General features: G+C 62.0%; 1 protein-coding gene across 1 annotated transcript in view; it reads right to left on the bottom strand.

Moving 5' to 3' along the window:
* Positions 1-23,585, bottom strand: part of EEFSEC (eukaryotic elongation factor, selenocysteine-tRNA specific) — a 109,165-nt gene that overhangs the window by 47,104 nt on the left and 38,476 nt on the right. The window contains exons 2-4 of the mRNA XM_052639407.1: positions 18,187-18,394; positions 10,835-10,931; positions 9,883-10,047 (exon numbers count right to left, since the gene is read on the bottom strand). Of these exons, the coding sequence (XP_052495367.1) occupies positions 9,883-10,047; positions 10,835-10,931; positions 18,187-18,394 (470 nt within the window). The remainder of the gene's footprint in view (positions 1-9,882; positions 10,048-10,834; positions 10,932-18,186; positions 18,395-23,585) is intronic.

Below are 23,585 nucleotides of genomic sequence, written 5' to 3'. Positions count from 1 at the left end.
CAGGGCAAGGAGGCGCCGCGCTGCAGCCCAGTGTCCAGGACACGGACACACACTGAAGAAGCAACAGTGAGAAGCGAGAGATCTCCCGTAAAAGAGAATCCGAGGTTCACACACACACTTCCGCCAGGAGGGGCACCCCCACGGCCCCTCTCACCCCCACCCTGCTCAGAGAGCTTCCAGAGGTTTACACACACACTTCCGCCAGGAGGGGCACCTCCACGGCCCCTCTCACCCCCACCATGCTCAGGAAGCTTCCAGAGGTTTACAGACACACTTCCGCCAGGAGGGGCACCCCCATGGCCCCTCTCACCCCCACCCTGCTCAGGGAGCTTCCAGTGTATGGGGGCGGAGACAGACCCCAGACAGACCCTCTGGATGGGCAAGAGCCCCTGGAGGGCGACTCGAGCTGCGGGAACTCCAGGAAGCACAGAGCCGTGATGGAAGGGCCCAGGACGGATGCCACCCCCACCGGCAAGGGCACACCATGGAGGACGCAGGTGGGAGCGGGAGCACGGGCGTGTGAGCGCCACCGGGGGCCTGGGACAGAGCACAGAGGCCACCGCTGAGGGCACACGTCTGCGTCCCAGACGGGAAAGTGCACAGCTGGCTGAGCACATTCTCGGGCTCAGGAAATTACCCAGCTCCCTCTTCAACTCACGAATGTAAAGGTGTTGGCTAAACTACGAGGAAGTACACAGAGGCACAGGTGAGGCGCCGAAGCTTGACACAGGCTTGGGGACGGCGTGAGAGGGGCTGGAGAACCCGGGCGGTGCCCACAGCGAGGGGGCGGGCGTGGAGAGGCGCCTCACTCACACACACACAGCGCGCCCCACGGTTCTGCAGAAAGCAAGGCCTCCTCTTTAAACTCCTCAAATGACCTCACCCTGCCCTCGGCTCCAGGGACCTGCCGTCCAGGAGGCCTCCAGACTCCGCTGCTGCTCTGGATGTCGGAGCACCATGCTGTCTGCCCAGGTGTCTCGGGCACCACGGCCCCCACACCACGGGCACCCATCTCTTAGTCCCACCTGCCGGCATCCAGCGTGTTGCTTGCTGGGCACGGCCATCACCGGTGCCTTTCTCCCGGCACCACCCTGGACTGAACCTCTACCAAGCCCCGCCGGGACCAGCCTGCTGGCCTCACCCACTCTGGCCCCCAGTCTGACTGCTCCCCATGCCTTCTCTGATAACACCTCTCAGTGTCCCCTTGCTCTTGGGCTTAAGGCAAATGGGAGGGTTCCCCCCTCACGAGGTGACCCCAGGAGTGCCCAGAAGCCCACCTGGCCTCTGCAAGCAGCCGTGTGGCCTGCACAGTGAATCCCCTCCCACTGGACAGGCTAGCAGGGCCCCCTTCAGAGAAGCAAAGAGACCACACACGTCAACGGCAACCCTGCGATGTCCGCTGGTTCAAGGAAATGAGCTGAGTCATCGCGTGCAGAGAAACTGTATGCAGTGTTCTAGGAAGAACTGAGAAAACACATTCTAGAGAGATCCCCAACCTCAGCTGAAGACATAACTGCTTCTGTGTTGTGCAGTCAGCTCGGCAACCGCACAGTCTCCTCTACACACTGAAAAGGACCAGCGCACAGGCTGCGTGTGTGCGAGAACACGTGGCCAAACACGTGGGTCACGCTGTCTCGCGTGCCTGCACGCCCTCGAGCTGGCTGAGGGCGCCCACAAAGGGGCCCAGGTGCGACTGGAGGTCACCTCCACATCCTGTTCAGAAACTTCCAATTTTCACTGATGAGCATTTTTTTTTAACCTGAAGAAAACATTAAGACGTGACTCCCCGCTCCCATCTGGGGAGGAAAGAAGCTGTCTCCAAACCCCCAGCTGGACCTCCCTCCGCTGGTCCCCGCTGGGGGAGGAAGCGGGTTCCTGCAGGCCAGAGCTGGGGGGTGGCCACACCACACGGCCACCATGTCGGGGACCCCAGCCCTGGCCCTGCAACCGTGCCCGGGGCCAGCCTCAGACGGCACCCCGGGCCTGGGGACCACGCAGCGTCACTGGAATTGAGGACTGAGTGCAGCTCGAGGGGCTCCCGGGGGCCGGAGCTGGCCCAAGGCCACGCCACACGGAGCAGAGCGAAGTCCAGACACGGGGGGCCCCGACAGCCTGAGCAGACCCAGCGCCACGGCAGGCCGCTCCTCCGCGCGGGACCGTCTCAGGTAAGCCAACCCCCCACTCTGGGCACAGCGCCCCTCGGAGCAGGAAGGGCTTTCTGAGCAGCCCCGCGTGCGCACAGTGGGTCCAGACGGCGGGAGACGCGTCTGCGGAAGAAATTCGCTGCAGGCGCCGGGGCAGGAAGCAGCTCACCTAGCCAGGAGCTCCGCGCGGGCCCAGAGCTCCAGCACAGTCCCCTGGCTGGGTCTCCCGAGGTCAGCGCCCAGCTTCCCCCGCCTACAGCCCTGTGACTGCTGGCTCCTGGACCACGGCGCTCTCCCAGCCGCAGCCCCGAGACCCGAGTGTGCCGGGTGTGTTCTGGGGCCCTGAGGGGTGTGCACGGAGCCTGTGTGCGTGTGCGCGCGTGCACGCGGCCGAAAGTGGCTCAGGCGCGTGTCTGCTTCCAATCGTGCTGGAACAAGTCACCTGATAAACAAAAACAGATCCAAAATAACTTTTGGCAAGCGGCACGTTCTTAAAAGAAAGAGAAGGTCCGAATGAACTGGCAAGGGCGATGCTTAAGCAAACACACGCGGTCAGGCCAAACATCCAGGCTGTGCTTCAAAAGCGCTCGCGGCTCCCGTGACCCGTTGCTGCGGCTGGGAAGGGGTTGGAGCGCGGACACGCCGGCCCCGACGCGGGCACTCCTGACCCGACGCGGGCACACCGGCCCCGCCGCGGGCACGCCGGTCTGGAAGCGGGCACGCCGGCCCCGCCGCGGGCACTCCTGACCCGGCGCGGGCACGCCGGCCCCGGCGCGGGCACTCCTGACCCGACGCGGGCACGCCGGCCCCGGCGCGGGCACTCCTGACCCGACGCGGGCACGCCGGCCCCGGCGCGGGCACTCCTGACCCGACGCGGGCACGCCGGCCCCCGCGCGGGCACGCCGGTCTGGACACGGGCACACCTGACCTGACGCGGGCACGCTGGTCTGGACATGGGCACACTGGTCTGGACATGGGCACGCTAGTCTGGACATGGGCACGTCTGACCCAACGCGGGCAGGCCAGCACTTCCGGCCGCTGGTGGCAGCGCTTCACCAGGTCAGACCATCTTCTCCAGCGGCCTTTGGGCGGTGGACAGTGAGGGTCAGCGGGCAGCACAGGACCCTGTGGGGGTCTCCCCCTCCGGGAGACGGTCAAGTTCACGAGGCGGGCCCTTCGGAAATCCGTTCGTGGGCTGCCCGCTCCGGCTCGCACAGGAGGCGGCAGGACGCCCGGCACGCGCGGCCGCCTCCCTGGGGCCGCCCACTCCCCCTAGCAGGGTCGCGGCCTGGCCGCCCACCTGCCCGCAGGTGAGGGCCTGGGGCTGACGGAGGAGGGGAGACGGACGCGCACGACAGAAGCCGTTCCTCCGCCGAGTCTGGCTTTCCTTCCCTAAAAGCCACACGAGGAACACGAGTACCAGCTTGTTGGAAAGGTCTGAACGCCAAGCACCACGACGAGAACACGGAAGCCTCTCTGCGCCCTGATTGCGCCCTCCCCCCAAGACGGACCCACGACGCAGGGCCCTCCTGACCAGCTTACACACAAACGTGTACGCACACACGCTTTTCCACATGGCTGGAAGCATGCATACATGTGTGCGACCCCTTCACCCACAGAATGTGCTGAGGGCCCAGCGCAGAGCTGGCACCCATGCCCTCGCAGGCCTGGCGGTCCCAGCACGGCCCCTCCACCCCCGCTGATGTCACCGTGTGGGGGATGCTCACGCGTGGACACCCTGCGCTCCGTGGCTGCTGCCCTGGGAGAGGGAGGGGAATGGACGTGGTGGCCGGCCCTCCCAGGAAGCAGGGTCAACGGCCCTCATGGCAGCCGGGGACGCTGACCAGGCAGAGGTTCCCGGGCCCGCACAGAGCTGTGACCGGGGACGCTGACCAGGCAGAGGGTCCCGGGCCCGCACAGAGTTGTACCCGGGGATGCTGACCAGGCAGAGGGTCCCGGGCCTGCACAGAGCTGTGCCCGGGGACGCTGGCCAGGCAGAGGGTCCTGGGCCTGCACAGAGCTGTGACCGGGGACGCCGGCCAGGCAGAGGGTACTGGGCCTGCACAGAGTTGTACCTGGGGACCAGGTCCCACCGCGCTCCACCTCCTACCAGCCCCGAGATGCTGGGCCAGTCACCCCTCCTGTGGACAGTGTGGCCATCTTTCCTGAGCAAACGTCTCCCACGTGCTCGCCCCAGTCAGTGCCCTGAGGGTGCGTCCGGCAGTCGAGTGACCAGAGACGCGCCAGCACCCCGACGGGGGTGGGGGGGGCTCCCATGATGGGTGGGTGGGGCCCAGGGCTGAGCATGGTCTGACCGCAGCTCCTGAAGGGTTAAGCGGCCCTGCCGGGCCCTTCCTGCCGCAAGGACTGCATTAGGCGGGAGATGGGCTGCGTCTGGATCGCATTAGCGGAGCTCTGCTTGGCAGCGTTCCCTGGCGGGCGGCCTCCCTCCCTGCCCGACCACTCGCCGCAGCTCAAAGCAAATACCAGGATCCACATATAAACCCGCGCACTCCCTCCTGTCTCTCAGCCCCGTCTCGAATAAAACAAGCTCTTAAACTCCTGACCTTCCGCCCAGTCACCCTGCTTGTTTCTGGCGGCAGCAGCGTCGCGGGGGCTGGGGGCACGGCGGCTCTCCCTGGGGCCGGACGCTTCGCAGACCGACCCAGGCATCAGGCAGGCCGGGGCAGCTCCGCCCGAGGCCGGCCTGGGGGCTTGTCACCCTGGAGAGTGTAAACAGCCCCGGGAGGACCCTCCCTCCTTCCCGAGGTGCCAGCGTGGGGCCTCACAGACCTCACCTTGCAGAGCTGGACGGCTCCCACACCACGGCCAGGAGGAGGGCTGGGGGCCTCCAGGCATCAGGAAGAAAACCTTAGGAGCACAGCTGTCTTTCCTCTCCAGAGGCCCCTACCCTGCGCTGGACACGCCAACAGTGTGTGAATCCGTGCTTTCCCACACATCCGAGCTTCAGCCCCGAGACTGCCCCTCTAACTGGATGCCCCCAAAGACCCCAAACTTCCTAAAATCCAGCGCATGCTCCCCTCCACTTCTGCCCCCACCCCAGACTTCTGGCTCCCCCTCCACAAAGGCCACACCAGCCCACCTGCTCCTCAAGCCAGAGGCCTGGGAGCCGAGCTGGATGCGCCCGCCCCTGCACCTGGCCCCATCAGCGCAGCCCCGGGCTTGGGAATGCCGCCTCCCGAACCGCTCTGAGGCCCACTGTGCTGCCGCCTGCTGGACCCTGGTGCCCCAACCTGCTGGGCCACACAGCAGCCCCCCGGCCCCCTGTGGCCTGTCCCTCTGGACGCACACACCCACGCTCTCCTCTGCAGCCTTCAGAACCTCCTGCACGTTACAGGGACCACTGTCTTCAACAGGCTGGAACCGCCGCACCAAGGCCTGCCCCCACTACCTCCCTGCCCGTCGGGCTCGTCCCATCTTCCCCCAACTCAGGTCGTCACCTTCACTGAGCTGCCTCTCAGCAGGGCCACTGCAGGCGTGTTCCCAGCTCAGCACCCAGGCCTGCCCTGCCATCCTCACGTGGGAACCTGTCACCTGCTCTCCGGGAATCTGCCCTGTCACGAGGACCACAGTTCCACCCTGGTGCACGGGCAGGAGAGGAGAGGGGGCCCGTGCAGGAGGAGAGGGCGCCCGGGCGGGAGGAGAGGGCGCGCGGGCGGGAGGAGAGGGGAGGGCGCACGGGCAGGCAGATGCAATAACCCACTGGACCCGTCCTAACCTACACACCCCCGCGCGTGTCCTCACACACGAGGGTCACTAACAGCAAGCAAGGACCTAACTGCAGCTGGCTCAGTCCCCCAAGGCTGGCTCAACTCTGATTTACCGCTGCCCAGAAGCATCTCATTTAAGTACTTTTGAAAACACACACAAAGAAACCTGCAATGGCTGGCATTTTTTAAAAATAAGAACAGGTTATACAATAAAGCATTTGAGCAAAACTTCAAACAAAAGCAGGCAAGTGCCTTTACTTTAGGGACACGTCTCACTAGCCATTTCCCCAGGATTATTACAAGTTGAAGCCTGTGCACAATTAAAGCGATGTTTATGGTGTTTTTATTATTGTTTTATTTCTTAAAAGAATGATAAATATTCAGTGTAAGTGGTACACTGGCTCTACGCACACTCAGGAAACACTCAACTTTCCCTTAATGAGGAAAATAAAACCAAGAGGGTCACAGCAGCAGCCGAGAGGACAGCAGGCAGGAGGGACCACGGCCCAGGGTGGCCGCATCTCCCAGCGGGACCTTCCCCGGGCCGGGGGCAGGGCGGGGGGGTCTGGGTGACTGGCCCTGCCGGCCTGGCACCGCTCCCTCCCAGACGAGCCTTCCGTACCAGGAAACGGCTGAGGAGGAGCTGGGCACCGAGGCAGAGGGCTCAGCCGGGGCACAGCCCTGGGTGCCTGGCTTACCATCAGTCCTGGGCCTGCTGGCTGGGGGGCGCCAGGACGCGGCCCCACACCAGAGAGGCCACCGCCCACTGCGGTCCTGCCCCGGGGCCCTGGGGAGCAGCGTCTACACAGCCCTCTGAGGTCGTCAACTGCATCAAAAGCCTACTAAGAAACAAGCTGCTTATTCACTCTCTGGCTTTCTCCCGCTGTTTCGTTCAGTAAGTGGTTTCTGGAGCCTGCTCTGGCTGGGCCCTGGGTCAGGTGCTGAGAGCGCGGAGCCGGGCAGACGCAGTCTCTGCCCTCAAGGAGGTCCTTGCAGTGGGACCCACAGAAGAGACGCACACGCCCAGGAGCTTCCAGGAGAGGCCCCTGCGGGCGGGGAGGGCACAGGCAAGGCCAGCCAGAGGCAGGGGCGGCAGAGGTGGTGGGGGAGGACCGCGTCTTCCCGGAGTCCGGGCCTTGCTTCACCCCGGGGGTCAGCTTCCCAGCGGAGGCAAGGGCAGGGGAGATGCCGCTGGGTCCTGTCCCAGACGGCATCTCCTCCGTGGGGTTTGAGTGAGAGGTGAGCCCACCTGCACGCAGCCTCCATCTGGAGGAATACGCCATCGAGATCTGAACTTCCTCTAAAGCCTCATCACGGAACAGGTGTCCACACCCTCTGGGGACGTCCGTTCCTCTTCACACCGACGTGGCTCTCAGCGGACCCTCGGGCTCGGACGTGCACCCTATTTCAGGGGCCCGCTAGACGTCCTGTACCCACACAACCAGGAGAGGACCCACATTCCCTGTGCGTGGACCCACACGGATCCCTGTGACGGTGGTGCCAAACACCAAGGCGGCCTCCCGGTGTGGGGCGCTCTCCCCCATCTCCCCGGTCAGGGACGGGGGCCCTCGGGGTCTGGGCTGTGACGGCGGTGGAGCAGAGGGCGGAGGGCCCTGCCTGTGGCCTGACCCAGGCCCCTGTTCCCTTCCTCACAGCCTGCACCTCTGACAGGTCCTGTCACAGCCCTGATAGTGGGTCGCCTGTGGACACGTCACCAGCTGAGCCCCCAAGGCCACGCCTTACTGGAGGGCCCCAGCCGAGCCTGGAAAGGTCCTGGGAGCCTGAGGGGCGGGGCCTGGGGTATCAGCCGTGTGCTCTGATTCTCCTTCAATCCCCCTCAGCTAACGAGCCCCAGCTGGGGGTGGACACGCCGGCAGGGCCGGGCCGGGTCTGGCAGGCTGCAGGGGGCCGGGAGGGGACGGGGCTGTTCATCTGGAGGGGCTGGGCCGCGCCGCCTGGGGAGTCCAGGCGGTCAGAGGTGTCCGAGGCAGTCAGGGAAGTCTGACAGGGATGTTGTGGCCTCGGGGCAGAGCTGTCCAGTGTGGACCCAGCCCTGCAGGGCTCTAGCGCCCCGGGCACATGATGCTGAGCGGGGGCTCCCAGGGAGGTGGGCACAGGGCCCAGAGCCGGGCTTTGGCGCTGGCCAAGTGGCTTCAACTACTGTCTCCTCGGTCAAAGCCTTCCTCCAGGTCAGATGGAGTCACAGGAAGGAGCGGGACAGCGGGGCTGGCCATCAGCGAGCACCGACCCACCTGGAGAACCCCAAGGCCCGCGTCTCCCACTAGCAGCCGGGACAGTGAGCCGTCTGCAATGCCACAGGAAGGGCCAGCCCGAGGCCCCAGCGAGCGGGAAGAGCCTCCTACCTCAGGCCTGTCGTCTGAAATCCCTACTCACTCCTGGGACCACGGCGGGTCACCGCAGGCTCCGCCGTAGGAACAGTGGGAGCGCATCCTCTTGCGCCGCTGGAGGCACGCGGCCAAGGCCCAGGTGTCGGCCGGGCTGAGGCCCCGGGACCTCCGACGGGACGGCCCCCACTCCTCCCGGCTGCGGGCGGTCGGGTGACCAGGCACACCCCTGGGCTCGGGCTGCAGTGCCCCGGCCTCAGCCCCCAGGGTGACACGCCCCTCCCTGAGAGTCCCTGCGTCACCGGACGCTTGTCATCGGTGGAGAGCCCGCCCTGCCCAGGGTGAGAGCCTCACCTCTCTCCTGGAGGTTCTGGAGAGCATAGTGCTTGTTGGGGCACAAGCCACCCGCACCCACCCACCCTCTGGCAGCTCGTGTGCAAAACGCCATCACCCCTCCCAGTATCCAGATCCTCACCTCGTTACAGGCTTAACTCTAACGAGCTCCAAACTCCCCTCTCAACATCAGCTCGTGTCTCGCCGTCTAGGCCCCCAGACCAGGCCTGATAACGAGCTCCAAACTCCCCTCTCAACATCAGCTCGTGTCTCGCCGTCTCGGCCCCCAGACCAGGCCTGATAATGAGCTCCAAACTCCCCTCTCAACATCACCAGCTCGCGTCTCGCCGTCTAGGCCCCCAGACCAGACCCGAGTGGTCTAGGGAGCTCTGTTCCGGGCAAGACGCCTCCCTGTGTGGATGGTGAAACTGGCCAAGCCATCGGCTCTCACACGCAGGCACACGGAGAACGCGGAAGCTCAGAGGTCATGGTCCTGGGCAAGTCTGAAACCCAGCACAACAAATCCCGTGGGCGCCCGGGCCTGCCCTGCAGATGAGCCTCCGGGCCCACGGAAGCCCCAGGGGCCGCATCCCTGGCCCCAGACCCAGCCGAGATGCGTCCTCAGACACGCCACTGCCCTCCCCTTGCCTCCTCTGAGGATCACAGACCCCCCCTGGGCCCGGAACACCAGGGGCCTCGCAGGTTCTCAGTCGCCTGTGTTCCCCAAGGACGAGAGGACGGGTGGCCTATCCGTGTTTCCTTTCCAGGAAACAAAGCCCCCGAGGGGAGGGACCAGAGCCACTGGACACCGGGCCGGAAGGGACCAGGAGGAGGGGCGGCGAGGACCCCCTGCTGCCACCCCAGGCCTCCACGGGGGACGCGGCGCCTGTGGTGACGCTAGGAACGCGCCATCATCCGAGTGTCCCCAGACTGTCCTGCCCTGAGCAGCCGCGGTTCTGCTTGTGTTTAAAGTGAAATCCCTGTGGCGAAGCACAAGGGACTCGGGAGTGAGTGCCCACACGTCCTTGCCGCCCTGGCTTGGGGGCTTGCAGAAAGCGGAGGGGCTCTGCCTGGTGCCTCACTCACGGCCCGTGCTGCTGGCCCAGGTGCCCCTGGGGGCCTCCTGCCTTCACCGAGAACCCCCGCCCGCGAGGCTCCAGTCGGCGGTGCTGATCTGAGCACCGAGGCAAGCGCTGGTTCCAGGCCGCAGGCGGGACGGACAGAGGGGAGACGGGGCAGCGTGGCCCGGCAGCGGGGGCGCACGGGGGCCGGCCCCCTCCGGGCCGCTCGAGAGGGGCCCAGAGGAAGGGGAGGCGAGGCCAGACTGACCTTGAGGGCCGGGATCTCCACGCTGTCGCCGAGGCTGATGGAGCCCGAGAGGACGGTCCCCGTCATCACGGTGCCCTGGCCTTTGATGGAGAAGCAGTGGTCCACGGACATGAGGAACGGCCCCGAGGGGTCCCTCGTCGGGATGGAGATCTGGGACACCAGGAGCTGGAAAGACAGGCTTGTGCCACACACCGGGGGCAGGGTGGACACCCCCGCCCTCCTGGAGACCGCCTGACTCTTTCTACTTTGCTCCTCCCTGACTTCACCAGAGAAGACTCCGTCAAGAGCTGTCTGGCACTGAACGGTCCAGAGTCCTGGTCTTGTGGTGAAGACTCTCATGGAAAAAGACCAGAGCATGTGGGCAGGCCCGGCCTGGAGGCTTCCGATAGGGACACACAGACGCGTCCACAGCAGAAGCCACCGCCCCAGCAGCCCAGACCAGTGCCCTCTGCAGCTGGTGACGAAAACGTCACCAAAGCTTCACCCAGAAACAGGTTTGCTAAGTCAGCAAGGTCTTCCCTGCATAATCACAGAAACGGAGGCTGCGCGTGTGGTCACGCCTGACCCAGGTCTGCAGACCCAGGGCAAGTGGACCCCGGAGCCAACCCCGCCGGCCAACCTAGGTCTGCACCCCAGCTCCACCTCCTGCTCTGTGTGAGAGCCTGGGCAAGTCACTTAACCCCTCTGAGCCCCAGGCTCTTTCCTGCCAAAATGCAGATCAACACCTGAAGCCTCCCAAGGTTCGTTAGTAGTCATGTGACTGCGAATGTTCACAGACACCTATGATAAGAGCTCAGTGCAGCTCCCGGAGCGTGACAACCAACCTCCCCGCCAGAAGCACTCTGATGGGACGCCGGGCCTGTGCTGCGGGTGGAGACACCGGTTCTGCTCGGGTTTAACCCCATGAGGAAGGGCAGGGAGGCGGAGCCCCGCGTGGATGCAGCTGACGTACCTCGATGAGCTCCGGGATGCCCTGCGGAGCTTCCGTTTCAGGGGCGTCTGGTCCCCCAGGCTTGGCCGCAACGGGTATGACAGGTGCGCCCCGGAACCTGCAACAGAGACAGGCCCACTGAGGTCACCGAGCGCATCCGAGGCTGCCGGAGGACCAAGCGTGATGGAGGCCTCCGTGCCCGCCCTGCCAGAGGGACCGCAGGGTGGCCGGCACGCTCCCGCCCGGTGACCCCATGCGGAGGCCCGAAGGAGCATCTCGTGCTGAGCCACAAATGTTAGAGGGGCCCTGGGTTTAAGCTCCTCGCTGAGCCCTCCTGAGGGAGCGCAGTGAGGCCCAGGCCCTGTCCCTGAGTAAAGACCCCTGGGGAAGACCACTGGACCCTGCCTAGCCTCCTGCAGGGACTTAGGACACGCCGGGCGCCTGCAGGCCACTCCACAGCCTCCGGCCTCCCAAGCCCTGCTACTTTAAGCAAAGACTCCCATGGAGTAGACACTGACGTTTTCCACTGGAAAACAAACACAAAACACAGAAAAGAGAAAACATTCCGTGTGCAATCCCATCACTGTGGTGGGATTCATCACCGTAATCCTAGCTTCCAACCTCGGTCTCTCCATGCATTGCCAAGGAACTACTTTTTCATATTTCGGTTCCGTTAGTCACACAGTTTCATATCCTTCTAGTTTATTTGCCAGCATATTAGAAAGACTTTCCTGTTGAAAAACAACAACAATAAGACTCATTTGACTATGCCAAGAATACGACACGGACGCTCTCACTGAAACCCCAGAAAATGAGGACGGAAGTGTCGCCACCTTACAGACGTGAAGGAACGGCTCAGAAGGCGAGTTAGTCTGTGCCGACCCCCGCCGTCAGCGGCAGCAGGCTGCAGGCGGCGCCTCCAGAGCTCGGGCTCGCGACCCGGGCCGCCTCTGCCCTTTACAGTGGCATCGCCGCGGGGCCCGGGATGCGCACGCTGTCCCCACGAATGGGACTCATCCAGGACATTTCAGAGTCTTCACTGTTACAACCAACCCTGAGAGAAGCATGCTCCCGGAGGTGCCTTGATTTGGGCACGTTCACGAGGTGCATGTCAAAGACTCAACAAACCAAACACCCAGTCAAGTGTGGCGTGAAGACTCTCACAGAGGCTCTTCATAAAAGCGCTGGAAACATGATCAGAACCAGCCTTCTCAGAACCCTGCAGGTCAACAGAGGCCCAAAGCCGTCTACGGAAGGTCCAGCCAGGAGAAACAGCCAGAGCTCAGCACGAGCCCCTCGGCAAGGGGACCGCCACGGTGCTGTCACCTGCCTCGTTCCCACGCGCCCTCCTCGCCCCTGCAGGAGCCTCAAGCGCTCGACTCTCGGTCAGAGTGGAAACCAGCAGCCGGGGCAGCGTGTCTGCGCCCCTCGGAGCCCCTTCCCAGGGAAACGGCGTCATTTCTCCTATTTGGCGGCTCCTGGGGAAGCCGGCTCTCAACCCAAAGCAGGGCGCAGGCCCGGCTCTTAGCCCGAAGCAGGGCGCGGGCCTGGCGCTCTGCCCGAAGAAGGGCGCGGGCCCGTCCCATGCGCACCTCGGCCTGCGCTCCGCCAGCCCCGGGCCCAGGGCTGCAGAGGAGGGGAAGGCAGGCGCTGAGAATTCCAGCGATTAACCATAAAGCTTTCGGAAATTCAATTATTGTTTATCCAAACCCTTTCGGGCAATGCACTGTAACAGAACGCAACGGCGTGTTGGGCTGGTGTCTGGCCTCTTCCCAGGCTCCCGAGGACCTGCCTGCTGGTCTGCTGAGCGCCCCGCGTGTCCTGGCTGCTGGCTCCTGGGGGCCGGGCGGCCCCCTTGCCCAGTTCAGACCTAGGCTGCTGTCTGGGCTCTAGAGGCACAGGGGCGCTGGTCAGACACGGCGGCAAGAGCCCGGGGCACAGCCCCTCCGCCCAGCAGCGCGGGGTGGGGGCGGGGTGACGAGGGCGCCTCCTCTTCCCAGGCTCCCCCCTGCGCCCACCGCTGTGGCCCCTCACCGGGGAGCCGGGCCCAGAGGTGCTGACTGTGCACGCAGGCTGACCTTCGTCAGCACACAAGATCCACCTCAGATCAGCTAAAATCACACACACGGGCATCTGTGTGTGCGTGTGTGCGTGATGAACACAGAAGATGCACACAGAGGGAATCTGAGCCTCGGGTTTGGAAAAGCAAAATGCGAAGTAATGGTATTAAAAGATACAAGCAATACTTAGGGTTCCTTTGCTCACAAGTCAAGCCAGACACAGAGCTGGGGGTGACCGTGAGCAGCTGGCTGCGAGGGGAAGCCCCAGCCCAGGGCCGAGCACACAGCAGGTGCTCCACACGTGGCAGCTCGTCATGAAGCCCCTGGTCATCCGGACCCCACATCCAAGGCTCCCTGACGATAAACACGCCGAGGCCAGACCTATCAGCTTGCGCTCCACAGAGGAAGAAACACGGAGGCCAGGAGAGGAAGTCAGTGCCGGAGACGGCGTCAGCTGCGAGCGGGGGTGCACCACGCCCCGTGCAGGGGGCCGCCGGGCCCAGGGGCTTGTCACCCCCCAGGCTGAGGGAAGGGGCGCTGTAAGCAGACAGCTTGGTTAGAACGGAAACAGGAGGGAACCAGAGCGGGTCTGGGAGAAAGAGTCCCCAGGATGCTGTCAGACGGCAACCGCAGTGGAGAAGCAGAACAGCCTAGAAGAGAGCACGGCGTCGCTGTGGATAGTAGCCTCCTCGGACTCCGTGCGGGGAAGACAGACGGGGCCTGCGGGGAAGCACTGTGACTTCATGCGCTGCGAAGGTACGGGCACATTGTTGCCTTCTATTTTTATTTCTGTTAACACTGATAAATGCTCATGCAAGAGTAAACTTAAATGCTTTCAGAGATAAAGAAATCACAAAGAAAAATAATCAAAGAGCTTGACTACATAAAAGTTAGACACTTCTGCACGTAAAAAAAAACAAAACCAAAAAACGGAAAGACAACAGATGCTGAAGACTTGCTTATAGGAAATGTGGCCGGCGGAGGGCTAGCTAGTGGCACCCTTACTGGCGTTAGACACTCGCGAAAATCAAAAAGGAGCACCAAAATCGCAAGAGGCAAGCAGACAGAACACACAGGCTCAAGTCAGACACAAAGCGGCACTCACAGATGTAAGGAAAGGCGCTCAGTCTCACCAGCAATTAAAGAACCACGCGTCATCATAACGAGAGTGAAGCAACATTCTACCTTAGAGTTTTCAAATCTGTCTTTAAATTAGACGCTACATTTCACCTGTGAGAAACGTCAGAGCGCCCAGAGATGCGCAAAGGGCTGGGAAGGGCTCCCGCACCGTGGCCCGGTGCTCTCTTAAGAGGAAAAACTGACAGTGCGGACACAGCTGAGTGCTGGTCAGAGATGTTCATCAGGGATTATTTATGTACAAGAAAGGAAACTTAAGCCTTTCCCAAGGGTCGGCAACAGAGTCACGGTCACAGGAAGAACTGCTCCATAAAATGTTAAGTAACAGAAGCACAAGTCAGGAAGGTGAATACCTCGGGACCACAGCTGTGTGCTTAAAGGGGGAGAACTGAATTCAGCAAGGTTGCACGGTATGAGGTCAACACACAAAAGTCACCTGTGTTTCTATACACTAGCCAAAACAATCTGAAGTGGAAATTAACACAGCACTTCCATTTATAACAGCACCTAAAAGAATGAAGTATTTAGGAATAAAGCTAACCAAGGACAGGAAAGGCTTGTATACCAAAAACAACGAAACCTGGATACAAGACATTTGTAAAGACCCAAATAAAGAGAAGGACATTCGTGTCAGTGAACTGGAAGACTTACTCCTGTTAAGGTGTCTATTCGACCTAAAACCATCTCCAGATTCAATGCAGTCCCTGTTACAATTCTAACCACCATTCTGTGCTGAAATGGAAAAGGAGACCCTCAAAATCAGATGGGAATCGCGAGGAGACCCCAAAGTGAAAACAGTCTTGAAACAGCAGCAGAAAGGTGGAGGGCTTAGATTCCCGAGGCAAGCTTTCCACAAAGGGGCGGGGACTGAGGCGGGGCAGTGCTGGCCGGGACAGACAGGGGCCTCTGGAGCCCACACGTAAAAGCACAAAAGGGGAACATGCTGCCGGGAACACTGGACGTCTGCAGAGGGGTGGAGGTGAGCCTTTAATGCAGCCCATACAGAAAAGACGACCAGCAACAGAGGAAGGACCTGTGCTTAGGAACTAACACAAAGTTCTCAGGCAAAAGAAGATTGGGGAAAATCTTCGTGACATCGAATGTGGCAACAATTTCATGGATATGACACCAGAAACACAGGCAAAAAAGAAAAGCAAGAAGGAAATTGGGTTTCATCAAAATTGAAAACTTCTGTGCGTCGAGGAATACTATCAAGCAAGTAAAAGGCAGCCTACAGAACGGAAGGAAACATTCACAAGTCTGGCGTGGGCTTAGCCTTCAGAACACGTAAAGAACTCCTCCAGCTCGAGAACAAAACACCTGAAACGGGCACAGGACCTGATGGCCATTTCTCCGAAGAAGACAGACAACAGCCAACACACACGAGTCTCCACGGCAGCCACCAGGGAAGGCGAGCCAAGGCCACAGCGAGGCGCCATGTCACACCTCCTAGGATGCCCGCAGAGCCTGGAGCCGCGTGCAGCACGCGGGAGGCGGAGCAGGGGCCCCCAGAGAGCCACCGAGAGAGCGCGTCGCCACGCGAGCCCAGCCCACCCCAGGCTCACGCCCCACGGTCCTGGCAGCATCACTGCCCACAGCCGAGAGAAGGCAACACGCGTCCATCAAGAGAGGAACGGATACGCAAAACACGGCCCGAGCCCCGAGGAAAAAGGGCTGCGAGTCTGACACACACCCCAGCGTGGACGGACCTGGAGCCCTGTGCTCAGTGAAGCGGCGCAGGCAGAACGCCACATGCGGCTGCTTCCACTTCCATGAGGTCCCAGAACAGTCAGACTCCCAGAGACAGGGGCAGAGCAGGGGCCAGCAGGGCCCGGGGGACAGCGGGGAGCCGTGGCCGGTCAGGCCAGCAGGGCCCGGGGGACAGCGGGGAGCCGTGGCCGGTCAGGCCAGCAGGGCCCGGGGGACAGCAGGGAGCCGTGGCCGGTCAGTGGGGACAGGGCTTTCAGGGACCACGAACAAGGCTTGCAGGCAGCGGTGGCGGGGCCCAGCTCTGCGAAGGCGTTCGACACCGCAACAGTGCGTTTACACATGGATAAAAGCACAAATGTCGTGCTTTTGAACATGGAAGACGGTGCGGTGATGCAGGGTGCGGTTAGAAGAAGGGAATGGGATGAATCACATTAGCAGCCACTGCTCTGAGAAATCTTTTGGGGGCTTCACCTTCTGTAACAACTTCTCTCTATTTTCCAAAGTTTCTTTCAGTTCCTCTTTGGATAGGAAAAATAAAGCACCATGGTTTTACCACTTTCTAGGTTTTGATACTTACATAGGTTGGCCAGCCAGAGTTCTCGTCTCTAGCCTGAAAGCTGCTTCACGTTTGAAGCAGCTGTTACAAAGGGTCTGCCTACCGAGGGACTGTAAGGAAAGGGAGAGGGAAAGTGACGGTCGCTCAGTCGTGTCGGACTCTTTGCGACCCCATGGACTATCCGTGGAATTCTCCAGGCCAGAACACTGGAGTGGGCAGCCGTTCCCTCCTCCAGGGGATCTTCCCAACCCAGGGATCGAACCCAGGTCTCCCGCACTGCAGGCGGACTCTTCACCAGCTATGGCCACTGGAAAGGACTGAAGGGGGCTCTCAGCTGCATGGAGGTACCGCTCAGACCCTCCCGCGAGACGGCTGCCCTGGCAGGTGCACCCGGGCCTCCCCACCTCCAGGCACTGCGTGAGGAGAGCTGAGGTGTCAGCGGCCCTCCAGAGGCCAGTCTCCTCTGCATGTGCGATAAAGGCTGTGACTGACCTTCACCCAATAAATTAAAATAGGAAGGGTGATTTAAAGGTGTACGTGAGAATTTTCCTTAAATGTACCTAATCTAAATGGTTGGTATTAACTGACCCCTAGCAGCATCCTAAGCACTTCCCAGAATGTCTTGTTAATAGCAAACGATGCGGACGCTGTACAGGAGTCCCAAGGACCTGGTCTCCCCTTTCTGACAAGTAAACAGAACGGCAGGGAGATCAAATAACTCACTAGAAAGAAGATATAACTTTTTATCTTCCTTTTTACAGTCTCACATCCACTTCCGCTGGGAATAACAAAGTCTGAATTCTTATGCAACACTTATCTAAATGTGTCGATTTTATCGGATTGATGAATTTTGCTAACAAAAGGCAGCGCTGGGAAATCGTTTATGACACATTTGGCCCATTCTCGGGGCTGAAGCTTTAATTTAACCAACCGGAGAATTCTGAGCGAGAGCTGCAGGTGTCAGAGCCGAGAAAAGCGTCGTAGAGGGGAGAGCATATCCATCTTTGTGACGGGGAGACAAAACCACCTCCACTGTGTGCGCCCTCAGGCGGGAGGAGCAGGGGCTGAGGCTTGACAGGGTCAGGGGCTGTGGGGCAGGCAGTGGCTGCCGGTCCATCCTGACCAGAAGGTGCTGGCTGCCAGGGGGCCCGAGGACACAGCCGGGCGCACGAACACCCGTGCTCCATGGCCGCCGAGCACCCAGGGCGCTTTCTGCCCCACGGTCCCCCACCCCTCCTGCCCCCGGACCCTGAAGACCAGCAGCCGGTGCGGGACAAGGCCGTCGGCCCCTGCTCAGGCCGCCCAGCTGCCCTCTCCCCGGGCTCTCCGCTGTCTCCGGGACCCTCCCCACCACAGCCTGCCTCTCTCAGGCACTCCCCTGCACAAAAGTCAATGACTCCCCACTTACCCCAGGACAGAATCGTAAACCCCTTGGCATGAAATACTCCAGAGGGCCCTGTGATCCAGCCTTTGTCCATCACCCCTCCATCCACCTGTCCGTCTGTCCATCCAACTCCGTAAGCCTCTGTGACGGTCACATCCAGCCATCACCCAAACCCGCCCCCCTTCCAATAACCAGGTCTCAGCTGAGCAGGCAGTGAGCAGGCAGGGCTGGGTCCTCACCCACAGGGTCTTGGGGTGGCGGGGGGGCTTGGGGCTCTTTCAGGCTGTGTGATCCCTGGACCCTCCCTCGTGGGCCGGTGCCCGGCTCTGACCGCTCCCCCAGGACACACCCGCAGCGGCGGGCCAGCAAGACGCAGGCGGCCTGGGTCCCTGAACGGGGCGCTGACGGAGCCACCCGCCGCTCAGGTCAGGAAGCCTCCGATCTGGCTCCTCGTCCTCTGGCACAAGCACCGCGGCCTCCACCCCGGACGCCAGCCAGCGCCCTGGCGCCCCGGCGGCAGGCCTACTTGGTGTTCTCCAGGGTCCTCTGCATCTTCTTGGCCATCCTGTCGATCGCCGCCTGTCTCTTCCCTTCGGGCAGGAGGTCGGTCTTGTTCAGCACCACAATCAGCTTCTGGCAGGCGATCTGCCCAATCACGAGGCACTCGGCCGACTGGGTCTGCATCCCCTTGGTTACGTCAATGACCAGCATCATGAGATCGATGATCTGGGCCCCTGGGGGAGAGAGGACGAGGTCAGAGGGGAGAGGGGACGAGGTCAGAGGGGAGAGGGGACGAGGTCAGAGGGAGAGGGGACGAGGTCAGAGGGGAGAGGGGACGAGGTCAGAGGGGAGAAGGGACGAGGTCGGGGGGAGAGGGGACGAGGTCAGAGGGGGAGAGAGGACGAGGTCAGAGGGGAGAGAGGACGGGGTCAGAGGGGGAGGGGCGGCTGAGGGGGTGAGTGGCGCCGCAGCCCTAGCGCTGGGTGGGGTCACCTGACTGGGAACGCTGGCCCCTCCTGCTCTATAACCAGGTCTCCTCATCTCTAAACGGGCAGCCGGGCAGGCCCGCTGGGGACTCCAGGAGCCCGTTTGCACAGCGCCTGGCAGCTGGAGGGCTTGCTCCCCGGCCACCCCTGGGCTGCAGGCAGTGTTACTTTGTCAACCCACCGGGTGAAAACCAGAACCTCCACGCAGCCTCAAGTTGCTTCTTCCTAATGCCGGTGCGGAGGGCCTCTACCTCTAACGCGAGCCGCTTGCCTTCCGTGGCTCTGCCCTGCCTTCTGTCTGACGGCCCCGCAGCCTCCAGCCTCTGAGCTGGGCCGTGGACCCCCACCGCCCTGTGGGGTCTCTGCCCCGGGCCCTGCCCAGCCTCTCTGAGCCGGGGCTCTGGGTCTCCCGTCCCTGGGACCCGACTGGCAGCCAGACCAGGGCTGCAGCCCCCCGCCTCCCACACCACCCGCCTTCTTTTCCTGCCTGTTTCCCCGGGACACTTGGCGCCTCTGCCACTGGCCGCTGCCTGGGGCTGGCCTGGCCTCCCCCTCGAGGAGGGTGGGACCCAGATGGACACTGTTTCCCCTTCGGATTGGATTGTTACTTTCTGTTGCCAATTTAAAGACAGTTTAATGCTGCTGAGCCTAGAGGAGGGGCTGGGGGCACCTGCAAGGGCCCGGCTGACACCGTTTCCTCTTTGTTGCTGATTTAAAGAGACGCCATAAACACTGGGACACTATCCTGGGTGGGGAAGGCGCATTCCAGGCCTCTCTCCTGAGTCACCTTTGGGTTTTATGAATCTTTCCTTTCCATGCAGAAATGTTTCCTTCTTATGCGGAAATGGTCAGTCTCTCCTCTTTTCCCCTTTTGTTTCTGCGCTTTGTATGTTGCCTAGGTATTTTTTACTTTTAAGACTACATGTATTTTTTCCTGTTTTCTTTCAGGCCTTTTACAGCTTTAAATGTCTACGCTTCAGAGACTTCGCTGTCAGTCCAGCGGTTAAGAATCCACCGTGCAAGGCAGGCAACGTGGGTTTGGTCCCTAGCCGGGGGACTAAGATCCCACGGGCCGCGGAGCCACTGAACCTGAGAGCCGCAGCCAAAGGGCCGCACACTGCAATGGAAGAGCCGCCAAGACCTCAAAGATGCAGCCGGGACTCAACGCGGCCAAACATATGTATACATACACGCTCACAAGTCTGTGCTTCAAACTGACCCATTTGGAAGTTATTCTGGCCTAATATGAAGGTGGAGACCTAACTTGAGTGTTATCTGGACGGCGACCCATGGTCCCCGAGTCGCAGTAACACGCTCTCTCTCCTTTGCAGACCCGGACAGTGAGACTCGGAGAGGAGAGGTGCACACAGGACCCTGCAGCCGGGACCCGCGCCCCTGGTGGCACCCGCGCCCCTGGCGGCACCCTCGCCCCCGGTGGCCTGCCCCCAGCCCTGCGGGTGCCATGTCGCGAGGCTCCGGCATCCGCCGGCTCCCGGCTCTTCCTCCTCTTGGCAGGGGTCCAGCACCTCTCTTTGTCTGCTGTCTTGTCCTCGGCTGTTTATTTTTCTCTTGTCTCCGACACGGCTGGCTTTGTTGTTCCTCCCGTTCCCCCTCTGCTGACATGGCCCTGTCGTCCTCCCGGGCTCTTCAGCGGGTGGTGAGTGAGCGGCCCCGCGCCCCCAGGGACGGTGCTCGCCCGGGTCGTCCCGAGGACGCTGGCAGCTTGCCGCTGCTCCTGGTCCTCTTGGCTTCCTCGGAGGTGCCTTGCCCACCTGCACTTCGGGCGCTGCAGGGGCCCAGAGACTCAGGACTGCAGGCCCTGGCCAGCAGGCAGCTGGCGATGGAAAGAGTGGACGTTTGGACTCAGACAGCTGTGAGCTCGAGCCCTGGCTCTGCTTCTTGGTGTCCCGTGCCCGGACCTCCACCTCCCGCCTGTGAGAAGGGGGGTCTCCTCCTCGCGGGGCTGAGCCGAGGGTCAGAGCTGGCGTGCAGCAGGCAGGACTCACAGGCGCACGTGCAGTCAGGAGCCGGGCTGCTAGCACAGACGCCAGGCTGGGGCGACTGGCAGCCATGGGCCCAGCAGGACGGCTCCTCGGCCGCGTCGGAGGCAGGCCCAAGGTGGCCACAACCGCCGACTCCCAAAGATTCTACCCGACCCTCCTCGGGCCAAGTGTGGGCAGTCCATGCGGGCTGAGCAGCATCCCTCCCCGGGGGCCTGTCCCTGCGGCCGGCGGCCGTTCTGGGGCTCCTGTGGGCCCAACGGCACGCTGGGTCTGCCGGACGTAGGGTCAGCGCGTCACTGACAGGAGCTGGTTGGACTGCTGTGGCCCCTCGCTGGGCAGGATGGATGGGTGTGTGTGTGTGTGTGTGTGTGTGTGCGCGCAGGATGGATGGTGTGTGTGTGTGTGTGTGTGTGTGTGTGTGTGTGCAGGGGGAGACCCCTTTGCAGGCCAGGTTCAAACAGGCCGGTCTCCTGCCCAGCAGGGCATACAGCGCTCCAGGCCACAGGCTGGCACTCACCAGGGGCCCTGTGAAGGGCCTCTCGGACACCGCTCAGAACCATTCCGCGTGGCCAGGACTCCTCTCCCTTGCCCGCCATGGAAGAACCATCCCAGCAGCGCACGTCCTAGGGTCCCCGCGCCTGAGGCGCTGCCCGCTGAGGCGCTTCCCACGGCCCCTCACAAGGCACCTTCTGCAACCTCGCTGCCATCCACCGACTGTCCCAGAGGCTCCCCTAGCACAGAGGCGCTCGCTGTGCTGGGAAATGCTCCTGATGATGGCAGGACGCCGGCTTCCACTGTAGTTTTACACTGTGGATTGCCGGGCACCTACACCACTTCTTGAATATTTAACGTCACCAGTTAAAGTTTCTTCTTTGTTTTAAATTCAATATTACTTCTTATTTAGGATGCCCATAGCTTTTGATTAAAACTCAAACTTGGGTTAATGATCTGGTTTTGCTTAAACGGTCAACATTTTATATTCAGTTTCTCCCACTGAAAACTTTCCCCCCCCAAACACATGGACCCTCTTTTAGTCCCAGAAGGAAAATTTCATCTCACAGAAAACTTGTTAAATGCTGACCTTTGTTTTTCTTTACTTTTATTTCTGAAACGATTAAGATATATAATCTATGGAATTGGAAATTGTCATTTTTAGAAGCACTGAGAAACTTCGGCCCTGCTCTAATTGCTCCGCAAACCTTTAAAGGACTCTGCAGTCTGCAGAAGCAGATGGGAAGCGCTGATAGGCCAACTAACACAGAGAGGCACTTGTGAGCGGCGAGGCTGTGACTGGTGCTTCCCACCCACTCGCTCCTTCTGGCCCCGCAGCCTCAGAGTGATTTCCTACCCTGGGTTCATGGGAATCGGAAAAGACACTGTTTGATTCATTCTGTGGAAATACTGGGGATTTAGAGAAAGACAAGACGGGCCAGCCATGTCACTTCCTGTCCCAGGATCAAAGTGCGGGGAAGAAACAGAGTGACCGGGGGCTGGTGCCGGGCGCGGGTGGCTCCTGGCTCTGACCCGACTTCCAGCGGGGCCCCTCGAGCCGCTGTGACCTCGGGACCCCTCAGAAGGCCCTGGCGTTGGCTGAGCCGAGTGCCTACTGCGGAGGCACTGTGCGGTGCCACACGGAGGCCGTGGACGAAGCCGAGCGTCCTGGTCCCGTCTGCACCGGCCCTTCTGGGCCTGGCAGTCTCCTCTCCCACCCCGAGGATCCCAGGAGGCAGCAGAGGCGGGGGGGCAGGGGGTAGACAACTCGAGCCTCCCCTCGCAGCCCCCGGCCATGGCAAGGCACTCAGGCCACTCTGCACGCCAGCAGGGAGCGGACTCTCAGCGTCGGGACTGCACTCCTGGTCAACCGAGGGGAGGCTGGGGAGGCTGCTGTCTGCCAGCTCAGGCTCACAGACTGATTAAGCCCAGCCCCAGCTCGAGCCTATGCTGAAGGCTGTGAACAGACGGAAAACCAGGCCCCGGGAGGGAGGGGCTGGGCAGGGGAGAGGGCTCACAGCGGGGCGGGGCGGGGCGGGCCGCCCGATTCTGAGGTCCAGTGGGGGCGAGGGGAGAGACGCCCGGGGCCGCCCCGATTCTGGGGTCCAGTAGGGGTAGGGGGGAGAGACGCCCGGGGCCGCCCCGATTCTGGGGTCCAGTAGGGGTAGGGGGGAGAGATGCCTGGGGTCGCCCGATTCTGGGGTCCAGTGGGGGCGAGGGGAGAGACGCCTGGGGCCGCCCCAATTCTGGGGTCCAGTGGGGACAGGGTGAGAGACGCTCAGGGCCGCCTGATTCTGGGGTCCAGTGGGGGTGAGGGGAGAGACGCCCGGGGCCGCCCCGATTCTGGGGTCCAGTGGGGACAGGGGGAGAGAGGCCTGGGGCCACCCCGATTCTGGGGTCCAGTGGGGGCGAGGGGAGAGACGCCTAGGGCCGCCCCGATTCTGGGGTCCAGTGGGGACAGGGGGAGAGACGCTCAGGGCCGCCTGATTCTGGGGTCCAGTGGGGGTGAGGGGAGAGACGCCCGGGGCCACCCCGATTCTGGGGTCCAGTGGGGACAGGGGGAGAGACGCCCAGGGCCACCCCAATTCTGGGGTCCAGTGGGGGCGGGGGGAGAGATGTCAGGGGCCACCCGATTCTGGGGTCCAGGCAGGAGAGGACTGTTGGAGAGACAGCTGGACTGGGGCTGGTCCCTGTTCAGAAGGACAGGCCATGTGGCCAATGGGATCTTAAATGGAAGCATGAAAGCCTCTTTAAGAGAGTCTTTAAGGGTAGACCTTTAAGAGAACTTCTGGAGGCGGGGCTGATAAAGATGGGGCGCAGAGGGAGGTCTGGAGAGCAGGCGAGCCTGCATCGGGGGGCGTCTGGAGTTACCCGGTGGCCCATCCATGGACACTGCCACTAGTATTGGGGACTTAGGTGTGTCTAAAGCGAGTCCTTTTTTTTGG

This window comes from Budorcas taxicolor, chromosome 1 (assembly GCF_023091745.1).
Source record: "Budorcas taxicolor isolate Tak-1 chromosome 1, Takin1.1, whole genome shotgun sequence".
NCBI classification, from domain to species: domain Eukaryota; kingdom Metazoa; phylum Chordata; class Mammalia; order Artiodactyla; family Bovidae; genus Budorcas; species Budorcas taxicolor.
The sequence above is the reverse complement of the archived record's forward strand: the minus strand, read 5'-3'. Positions and strand labels throughout refer to the sequence as shown.